Source organism: Athene noctua, chromosome 4 (genome assembly GCF_965140245.1).
Source record: "Athene noctua chromosome 4, bAthNoc1.hap1.1, whole genome shotgun sequence".
Taxonomy (NCBI): Eukaryota; Metazoa; Chordata; class Aves; order Strigiformes; family Strigidae; genus Athene; species Athene noctua.
In genome coordinates, this window is record NC_134040.1 from 25135566 (window position 1) to 25147425 (window position 11860).

At 34.4% G+C, this 11860-nt stretch overlaps 1 protein-coding gene across 1 annotated transcript in view; it reads right to left on the minus strand.

Annotated features, from left to right (window-relative positions):
• The window catches only part of ARAP2 (ArfGAP with RhoGAP domain, ankyrin repeat and PH domain 2), a 134883-nt gene extending 124096 nt beyond the window's left edge, over nt 1-10787 (minus strand). Inside the window, exons 1-3 of the mRNA XM_074903800.1 lie at nt 9880-10787; nt 2582-2652; nt 1560-1639 (exon numbers count right to left, since the gene is read on the minus strand). Of these exons, the coding sequence (XP_074759901.1) occupies nt 1560-1639; nt 2582-2652; nt 9880-10787 (1059 nt within the window). The remainder of the gene's footprint in view (nt 1-1559; nt 1640-2581; nt 2653-9879) is intronic.
• Nucleotides 10788-11860: the final 1073 nt, after the last annotated feature.

Sequence of the window (11860 nt, forward strand, 5' to 3'; positions counted from 1 at the left end):
ATAGTAATTATATTTCAAGCATTAATCCCATTTAACAGCATGGTATTTTTAGTTTGGTGCCTCTGTAAAATAAGAAAGATTGCTGACAACCTTCCTGGTTATGTTTTTTTATAATAAACTATTTTAGCGAAATGTACAGAATAATGCTAAGAAGTAACAAGAAGGCTAGGAAACTTTTTCTAAAAAACCTGTCATTGAGCTAGTTACGAAGAAGTTAAATTTTGAATTTTTAAAGGCATTGACACAGACAACAATAACTGGCACAGACAAGACGTTGTACACAAGGAAAGAAAACGGAAGCTCAAGTGTCACTTTTGTGTGCAGGAAACAAGAACTAGAAGGAGAAACAAGATACGAATTTATATATACCTATAAGTCAACACCAAAAAAAAGCACAACATATTTCCAAAGAAAAGAAAGTACACACCAAAACCAGAGATCATTTTTATGCTTCTAAAACCACTCCCATTAGATTATGAAATCTGGAGCATTTACTTTTGCTGACCAATTCTCAACAAACTAAAATTGGGGAAAAATATGTCATAGGCATCCATTTGAGTAGCTTTCATTTTAGTCAATATTTTAGAAAGTAAAACATTAGAGTGAAGACTAGGACAGAAACTAAGAATAATTTACTGTTTTCTCTACCTCTGTGGCTTGAGATCAGCTGGGACAAGTATGAACAATCACAGAACCAATAATTTCTGGTCTGAATCCTGCTGTGACAGAAGCAGGAGCTGGGATTCACGGCATTTGGCAGATGCCTCACTAAGCTAACTTAGCTCCCAGGTCTCCACATGATTCAGAAGTCTGTCCACATGCCATCTATGACATTCACACTATCAATTACTGACCCCAACAAAAATATTTGCTTCGGAGAATCCTACAACAAAAGTGACTTTCTGGGCATACGACAGGTTTAGGGGATGCATGAAAAACATAAATTCTGAGAACTTTCATATACAGGAATTAAAAAAGGGTATGACAAAAAGTGACCATTAGATCATCTAAGCTAACATGTAAGCTGCTTTCATAGGATATATGCAAGGCTGTGTAGAGAGCCCAGTCTTGATCTTCAATTATCAGAAGAGAGAAAAGCCACTTTTACCTTTACTAGTCAATCCTAATGGTTATTCACAACTTAACCTCATCTAGGCATAAATTATTACAATATATCACTGTACCTAAGAGGGTAGAAGGAAGACACTGAGGTAGTCTGCAATTGTCTGTAACTTACTGTTTTGCATTTGGTATGGCAGCTCTGGCATTAAAAAAGTCAGTTATGTGTCCTATGTTGTTTAAAAAAACAAAACAAAACAAAACAAAATGCAACACAGCTTCCTATTACTATTGAATAGTACAAAGTGTATCTCGAGATTAAGAAAAGTCACTAGTCCACAAATATTTACACTATAAACCTTTTTCATGTACCTAAAAAGACAGAAAAGATACTAGGGAATGAAAGAGAAAGAGTAAAAAATAATTAAGGGCAATATAAAATAGATAACATGAAGATTGAAGTGAAGATAAATCATTTATATCCAGACTTCTCAACTTACTTTAGCATCTTGAGGGTTGTCACAAATAAAGGTTTCCCCATACGGAGAGATGATAGGCGGCTTTTCTTCTGTGAAAGTTTCTTAAAGCAAATTAAATAAATAAATAAATACAGTCATACAGTACAGTGCTCTACTAAAGTACTAATAAAATCAACAAGGGACACAGATTTTTCTGCTTGTGATTTCTCTGTCCCTTTCAGAAAAAAAAAAATAAATAAATAAAAATCTGAAGAACAAGAAACAAATTTCCCATTTCTAACATCTCCAGACAACTTTTTTTACCCCGAGACATACTCAGACACAACTACTACTGCTATATAATTTGGATATAACTTGTATACAGGTGTTTTCTTCTTTCCTACCCTGCACCAAGTTAAAAAAACCAACCTTCTGTTGCATACTCTTAGGAACAATAGCTCCAAAGTGTCCTTTTTTCTGACTTTTAAAGCCACCTCCAAAAAAAAAAAATTTGTGTACAATCTTCGTCACCACGTATTTACTTGAAATTAATATGCAGAACTTCAAACAAGACATACCTCTAGAATATGAAAGAACTTTTACTTACAACTGACCACACAAGATTTCTAAACTCTTCCAGTAAAGTATTTAATATAATTAATTTCCTGTTATTTCCTGAAGCTATAAGCACTAACTAACAAATTAAGCAGCATTAGTCAGGAACATGTTCCTTGTGTCTTTCAAGAAAAAGCTAAATCTGCCTAAAAAATCTGGATCTAATCTTAGAAACTTGAAATACTGTAATCTAAAAAAGTATATTAAAAGAAATGAGGTTTAAAGACTGGACTTTCTAATTTTCATTTTATTAGTTCATTAACAAAAACTAAGTAAAAATGCAGATGTGGTTAAACACCCTGCTTTTACATACATCATTTTTTTCAAATGTTTCAGATGTCCAATATTTCTTAAAATAAGCAAGTTAATATTCATTTTAGACAACTTCTGTTCTGAGGGGTTTTTTTTCCTCAATATTTAAGACATAGATATCAGCATGCTTAACTCACTGTTTTGTGAAGTGTGCCTCCCAGTGCAAGAAATATTTACAAGATCCATGTTTCTTCTTTTCTGAAGGGAGCTTGAACAAAGTAAAGCACAAAATGAAAATAGTAAGTGAATTTTCCCACAAATGGAGCAAAAATATCTTATTCAATTAAACTATTAAAGTTATATACAAGTAGTCAATTTTAAGTCTTGGGAAATTTTCTGATTTAATTTAAAAGTCACCTAACAATGTGTTTTCCTCCCTGTATGACATGGACTACTTCTCTGGTTGTAGCATACATCTTGAGTTTGGGGGTTTTTTGTTGTTGTTATGAATTGACCTTATTTAGATTGCTGGCAAGCATGGTGATCCCCCTCTCTACCCCAATACTTTACCTTCCCTTCTTCACACTAAAGGGATGCACTAAGAAAGTCCAATTTAACATTAAGCTCAAAGGGAGCCTGGACATAGGAATCCAGAAAAAGCATCCTCTCAACCACTGAAAAAAATTGCTGTAAAGTTTTGATTTCCTAAGGTGCATTTTTCCCATAAAGTTTTCAATCTGAGACATAAACAGCATTGCATTGCAACTGCTTGTGACTACCACTGCACATTTTGTAGATAGGTAAGAATGCAACCCCATAAACAACAGAAAATTGATGTTATTATTGGTGTTGTGCTGGCCCCTAAGTATTTCAGCCATTTCATGTATAGTGGCACTCATCATGCTGCTAAAGATCACAATTTTAAAAATTATTATTATTATTATTATTATTATTATTATTATTATTATTATTATTATTATTGAGATTTCAGGCTGAGACAGCAGCTTTAAAACAACACCACAAGAACAAATATGCCTAAATTTGTACATTTCTAACCCATCTATACTACTCTAGCAGCCTGTATTAGAGCTGTTTTCAGCTAAGCTCTGATTTCCCCTTTTAACATAATTAACATTTTTTCCTCTTAATTTCATTTTCTTGCTTGAAACAAGTGATGCAGATCCTTGTGCATGTTTATAGAATATTGAGTAACTGATAAATGCCATACAATATCCTTGAAGTTTTTCTAACACTTCGCAGGCCCTCCATCCTTCAAAGTCAAAGTGTGCTTTCATAAAAATACCAGTATTGCTAATTTTTGTTTTCCCACTTAACATACTGAGAAATTTTATTCTTTTAAGATTAGCTATATTCAAAACTTTAGGAATGCTGTCCCATGAAGTCCAAGTTGAATTATTCCATATTACAGGCTGATGTCTCTCTATGACAGAAGATGTCACACATTTATGAACTACTATTTTATATAATTTTTAATCCATGCCTAAATCTGCCCCAAACAAATTATTAAATTCAAGACAGACGCCAAACCTTATAAACTTACTTGACACTTCAAATGTTATCCAGTTTATATCAATTAAGTTCCTCAACAATATCCTGGGTTTAGAAAACACAGGCTAAGTTTGGCCAGTGAAGGTGGATCACAGCCTAGATCCCATACATAACTGTTTGCACTCCTGAGTTATAATTACAAAAATTACACAGAAAATACTTTTAAAGTCTGTGTTTCTTCCTACTTTTTACTATAATTTATGTAGCTGTATCTTTTGAACTTACATTAGCAAATTCATGCATTTGTTCTAACCTGATTTCAAAGAACCTTACAAAAACCCACTAACTTTTTCCACACAGACCAGATATTTTTATTGTTACGTTGGGTTATTCTAAGGGAACTAATAGCATTAAAATAAATGAGAGATATAGATAAACAGCTTTGACTCAAAGAGCTTTTAAAATGATGGTTTTCTTCCTTAGTAAAACTGCAAGTCAGTGGCTTAGTTTCAGGGTGGATGGATTTAAAAGTGAGTAACTGTAATACCAACAACTGAAGATAAATTCACCAGAAAATGAAAAATTTAAAAATCAGCTTACAAAGAACTGCAATTTTTTAATTTATATTTTTTCAGGACTTGTGTTTTTGTTTGGGTTTTTTTAATTATGTCCCTACATGTATGTGCACATGGCAAGAAAACCTGCTAATAAGCAGTAATAAGGTTTTTTCCAAACAATCGAAAATAAAACTTCTGTCAATTTTGGAAAATAAAGTTCTAACTTATGTCCAGTAAAAATTATCTGAAAATATAAAATAAATGAAACAAGTTTATTTTGAACATCTGCTTGAAAGATTATATAGAACAAACAATATACAGTGCAAGCTATAAAATGATAATGATTTGTCAATGTTCAATAGACCAGAATAGTTAGCTCGTTGTTGTACAAATTGAATACCTGGATTAAAAGACAGAAAAATACTGAATACTTCTTTGGGGGCAAATAAGATTGGAAAAAAACCCAAAACCCTTATATCTACTTCAATCTATGACTTTCCTTAACCATTTTTGTAACGTAATACCTCTTCAGACTAATGATCTTCTTTATTTTGCTCTTTAAAGAAAGGTTAGTGCAAGTCATCTGCCAATGACAAAGTGTGCCAATTCTACAAGGATATAATAATAATTTTAATTAAATTATCACTTTGTTACAACTGTGGAGATTAAGTGCCACTATTTTCACATATTATGAGGTACCATATGCGGGCCAGGCTGCATAATCTTCCTCACGGCCCTTTCCTTTTGCATAAACAGATTGAAAGGGTTTGATGAGGCAGCAACTGGTCTCGCAAAAGGCTGAGACTGGAAAGGTGAGAACTTTGCTGCGCTGGGCTGAGCCGAGCTGAGCTGTGTTATTCAGTATACTCCTGTCACCTCGCAAATAGAGGGAGAGAGGCCAGTGCAAGCACTCAGTGCTTCAAAGTCTTTACTGGCATTCATCTCCCGAGTGTTTTAAATGAATGAAGCTTTTATTTTCAAACTCATTCAAAACAGTTTTCCATCTATCTCAAGACCTAACTCTCTCATAGTGCAAACACGTCCAAAGCACTCTAGCATGTTGTGTTAGAGCCTTGGAGTTCTCAGACTGCTTGCAGAAGTAAATTAATGGTGATGCTTGGCCATAGGAAAAAGAGAGGGAGAAGTGTCTCTTTCCTCAAAAAAAATTGCTTTATGTGACAGAACAGAGAATAGAAAGACACAGCAGCACTAGCTTGGGCACCTCATTAGCAATCCTGACCACATATATGTTATGACATAGACTCTAAAGAGTATCAGCACCAAGCAAGAAGCTTTAACCATAGGATCTGCCAGTTGAAGAAAACAAACAGTGCCTGCTCAGGCCAAGCACCCTTATCCATTTTATTTATTTACATTTTCCCACAAATGCAGTATGTTTTTCGGAATTACTTTGGTCTATTTGTTCTTATTTCTCTTAATGAATCAGAGCAATCCCACTACTGAACAATACAAGTAACAAAGTTGGGGGATATGAAAAAAACTAGCAGTATCTAGAGTTTATTAGTGTGACTTTTTATCTGTGTAGCATTCTGTATAACACAGGTCTACCATGTTATAACACAGGTCTACCATGCCTAAGCTTTTTCTTTGAACAGATTGCTGCTCTGAATGATGCAACAGTAGCTATTTCACCTGAGTGACTGCTAAATGACATGATCCAAAGCATTCAAAGCCTCTGAAATTATCTCTATACTTATTATCTTTAATCTTGTGCTAAAGGCTCGTCCATGATGAGGTCCATCCATTGCATTATTTTCACTGTTTAGTCTTACAAAAGCCTTAATTTTCTCTCATGTCTGTATGGAAGAAATCACTTAGACCAAAGCCTCTAGTATCAAGAGACACCATGAAGCTTCCAATCCACCCTGTTTAACCCTTTGTTCTGTTCCACAACATGACCGGGAACCATATTAAAAATTTAAGACTTCTCACTTAAATACAGAATGCAGGGTCTTGGAAAGGGTGATGACTATGTCTAATAAAGACATTTTGGATGCAGGTTATTTCAATTTTAGAACATGATTTGCAATCCTCTTAACAATTCCAGTGCTTTTAAACACCTTTCAAGTGATCTTTATACTTTATCAACAGAGATCTCATGTTATAAGAAGGAAGAGTCTAGCTGACAAGAATCTAGCATAACTACACATCACTTCAATACTGATCAACCAAAACCACTACTGAAATTCGCATAATAACCCTATTATCAAGAACACTGTAATTGCCATTTAAAAAAAAATATTCTGCACCCCTCTGTACTACAGTGATGCCACATACACTTCAAATAATAAAGAAACCCCAAATATTTCAAACTTCCAAAATGCTATGGTGTCTTAGCAGCTGACAGCATGTTTTGTTACAGGCAAGAGCCAGGAGTACAACTGAGGCACAGGGAAGCAGATATAATTGCAAGAGAGACGAGTACATTTTTAGTAATAAAACATGACATAGTCACAGCACTACTAAGGGGCACAAGGAGACCCACCATATGAACTTTTTGTGCCAGAAGGCAAATAAGAGATCATGAGAAAAGCACTTCCTTGCATAAAAATTTAATGACTAATATCCATGAATGACTAGAAGGAAATGTTGAGTCTCCCACATGATTTCAGCAGGATTTCTCTGCCTCTATGGAAAAGCCCTCACACAATGTAATAAGGACAAAACCACTGTCTATCCATAAAAATGAGCTGAGAACGTCTGTCTATGCAATTCTGCAAGACACACAGTCTTTTCTGAAGTTAAAGATGCTGCAATCTGCCATTTTAAAGTTCAGTATTAATTCTTTGCCTCTAAAAAAATACTCGGCAAGGTCATCAAGAACATTCCTGTGAAGTTTAAGCTACGTTTTGAAGTTCTGGTTTACCTTTGATCTTCCTCTGACAGACTGTTACTTGTCCTGCAGAATTTCTGTATTATAAATGGAGCATCAAGATGAAGAAAGTAAGCTGGAGCTCACAAATCAAAATGGTGCGTAATGAAGTTAGTGACCCAGTCACATATCAATCACTAATTGACTGGGATTTGGAGGATTTGCTTCAATGGTGGGAAGATTACAAATATAGCATATTCTCTCTGCTGGATGATTGTTTCTCAAAAGACATTAAGAGTACTCTTCTGGTAGCTAGTTATCTTTTAGGATGATATTCCCATTTTACCTCAGCAGAAATAGATTTATTTTATGAAGTAGGGATCAATAATCACTCTACAAAAGTTAACGTAAAGTTACTCCTCACTGAAAGATGTTTATACTTAAATTTCAATAAGCACATTTTTGGTGGTTTAGAAAGACACTGATGAAACATTTTTAAGGCACACAAAAATCTGTTAATTGTTGAAAAGAATTCTTGCCTCTCCATCTGTTCAAACAACTGTATTACAACATTTAATATTTACTTGTTTCAATAATCTAGAAGTTTATAAATGCTGGGAAAACTCTGCATTTAGGACATGTATAAACTCGCTAATGATGTTTTGAGATATGCAGATGAAAAAGACAAGATAAACACAAAACATTCCCAGACATGTCCCTTCCAGGCATAGTTAGTGGTTTAAAAAAAAAAAAAAAAATTACTAAAAAAAAAAAAAAAATTAAAAAAAGGCCATTTAATGATTTGGATATGGCTACACCAACAAAACTCTGCATATGCCTTTGCATGAATTTTTCTTCAAGACACTTGACCAGCAAGATGAGTAAAAGCTTGTACTTAATAGAACCAAATACATCACAAATTAATCTGTGGGGAAATATTCTTTGTTTACATAGCCTGTAATATTGTCATCAAGTGCAAATTTAGTGCCTATTATTTTAAACAGTCAAACAATATTACTTTTATTAAGATAGGCCTGGAGTTAAGTTTTAACATCAGACCTTTTCCCCTACACACCATCATATTTTTGCAAGACAAGTGATAACAACTAATGCTTATTCAAGACACTAAATGCTACTCACTAATTTGTGGATTCAAATTATGAACTCAACAGACTCACATCACAAATATTTTGAAACAAATTCAAATTCTCTTATGCAATTTACTATAACAAATTTTATTGGATTCTATCCAATACTATTCTCACCAAAGCTGCACAGAACTATCTTTATAAAGACTCCATAAACTCTGAAAACCTCCCACCTCTATTCTTTTTTTTCTTTTTTTAATTTCCCTTTTTCCACTTCTTTTTAGCTGCTGGTATGCCTCAAAAATATTTTTAAACTACAAACATCATTAAAAGCTAAGGTTTTGTTATTATGAGACCACCAGCAAAAGACTCACCTAATATGACAAACTGGTTGCATTCATTCCCTCAGTTAACAGTTAAATGACAATAAATTTAGAAATTAAACTAAGAGCCATCTTGAAGAAAGTCCTTGCTTTAGACCAACAATATAATGTAATCTTCTCCTCCACAAAATATCCTACTCTAATTTAAAACTACTCTAATTTAAAATTTACATATTTATATTTAGATATAAATTTTATGTACTTTAAGGCTAAGACTTAGTATTCACATATAATTGCCCTGTTATGCCCATGCATGTGTGCAATCCTATCAGATACATCCTGCCTTTTTTACAGGGTGGCTACATCATTCAGTGCACAAAACAGACAAGAGGACTTTCTAAATTTTGCCCCACTTTTTAGATAAAACTACATAAATGTGTAGGTGTGAAAAACTTTTGGGCGTTTTCTTATCATTTATATATATAAAATAATAAACTTGTATTTTCCAAGAACAGTATCCCTTAAAAGGTATGACCTTAAAAGTTACTAAGATACAACCTGAATATTTGTGTTTCACAGTAATTTTTATCATAAAAATAGATTTTTATACTTAAGGGTGAATTTTTAGCCCTCTTGAAATCACCATTTTGTCATCATTTTCCTGTGATGGACCAGAATTTCATCAGAAACATTGGAGCTAAGGTCTAATTAATGTCATTACCAATGCTTTGGTTTGGAATAGATTCAACGGCTTTTTCTGTTATTTTTCAGTCTTGGTTTTGTAACACTTATGTATTTACATTCCTCCCCATTTTAACACAATACAGATTAAGTTTTAAAAATGCTTGATGTAGTTGTTTTTAACAAGGGTTGTATCTAAAGCAATAAAGATTCCTTTCTTTGAAAATAAGTAGATGCAGAGATGGTTGGGGAGGTTATAAGAAAACACTGTTCTGAAATTTGACTTTATACTCTCATTTGCACTTTCAGCTTGCATTGAAGTTTAATCTGCCTTTGGTTAATTTGGCAACATTCATACCAGATCCAGGGTATGTACAGCACATATTTTAAAAATCCATCAAAAAATGACATTAAAAAAAAAAAAAGGAAGAAATCCCAAATCATGATTTCTACAATGATTCTACAACGATAGCAAGTCTTCATTAAAAGAAAAAGCACAGTTACCTTGATGAAGCTTGGACTTTACTTGATTTGGGAATTTCTGGTACAGGTCGATGCCGTAATATAAAAGACCGGCTTACTCTTGGAAATACTTTCATGCAGTTTTGTGTATAAGAACCATATAAGTCATTGTCTATCATTTCTCCTTTAAACTTAAAGAACGGAGAATTTGGCTCACTGTCAGATGAATCATCCTCATCTGAAAACATCAGATGTTTGTTTTCATTGTATTTTGTCCCACATGAATGAGCAAATGAAGAAGAAGAATCATGAAATGCCAAACAGCCAGCCAAGGTTTCATCAGCTTGGTATGCAGCAGCTTCTTCCAGTGATGCATCTGGCTGAGTATTTGTTTTAATACTTCCACGTAGATTGACAGCTTTTAGTATGCTGTCTGAGTTCTGGTATAAACCAGAAAAATCCAAAGTTGTAAAGCTATCATCATTTGCCTCCAATAAGTTTTGCTCTGCAAGTTCAAACCTTTTTTTATCAAGGTAAGCTTTATTAATAAGTTGTTCTGACAACGTTGCAGGCATCAAGCTAGTCCCATCTACACTTGAATTGCTTATTGGAGGCTCCTGATCTGAGGACAAATAATGCTTCTCTTCTAAACGTTTCAAGTCTTTGAATTTTAGATTTTCAAAGAAAAGAGAATTTCCTTGCATTTTTGAAAGAGTAGTATCTAATTGCTTAAGAATCCTTCTACGGTGCCCTGTAGGCAACACTCCCATTTGCTGAAGCACACTGTTATTTATTCCCACACAATCTGTCACAGTGTTATAGCCATATTCTTTAAAGTTAGGAAGATACTGTCCCAAGTTAATGTTGACCAAGAATTCTTCAATATCAGTGCAGTTGCCTGTGGATGACATGATGGCAGCTTCATTCCGAATACTGCCCCACACAGTCATGTAGAAATATAGTCAGGGTGTGTGCATATTCACTAGCAAGAAAGTGCTCTAAATTTGGTGTCAGCCAGCCAATGGAGAATATCAGTTTCTTCAAGACACTTCTTCAAGATTCTTCAGTTCAAATGTTTTTTTGTTTTGTTTTGTTTTTTAGACTGCAAGCCTGTGGGGAAAAAAAAAAAAAAAAAAGGCATTAAAAAAAATTCCTGTCTGAATTCACATTAATCTTGAATAAAATTCTGAAAGGCTCCCTGTCATTTATACAGTAACATTTTCAAATTGCTTATATATGAAAATTTCAAGGAGGGTAAACAGCATAACCTTCCTTTTATCTTGGCCTGTATAAAGAGCATAGAGAAATCAAAGTCTTAACCCAGCACAAGTAATACAATCTTAAAATAGATAATCATAGTAGTTAAGATGAACAGTTAAGAGATGAACCACTTATCTACATACACACATATAAGGGGGATATAGGGGGAGGGGGAAGTGATCTAAGACCAGAGCTGGAACCCAAAGCTTTCTTATTCCCATGCTAACCCTGACAAACTATAGCGTAGGGCTTCTACTCCCTTATCTTCTAAGCCTTAAACTCTTTTTAGCACAGAAACACACTTTCCATGGGAAAAAGGAAAAATTACTGTCTAGAGCATTCTCTGTGAACTATGGGTTCAAGCCCTCTTCAACTGAGAATCCAACTGAACAAGTACCATGACCAATAAAATAGTTCACAAGGTAGATAAATCTTCATTTCTGAGCGGATGGGGGGGGTGGGGGTGGGGTGGGTGTAGGGGAAGTGCCTTAACTGTTTGAATAACTACAGTCAGAGAGCTATGGAGGTGATCGAAAGATGTCTTGCAGATCAGGCTCTTCAAAGAACTGTCACGAGGGAAAACAGGAAACAGGTAACTACTAGCTTTTCAACTCTGCCAAGGAAGCAGTTTTCCCTTGGCCACAACCAGTAGCAGAGGCATAACCCCACAGGCAAGTTCTGGTCTCCACACTAGAGACATCTGGTATCTCAAGTGCTAGTGACAGTTTTTCCTCCATATTTTCCAACACATCCCTTGAACTCT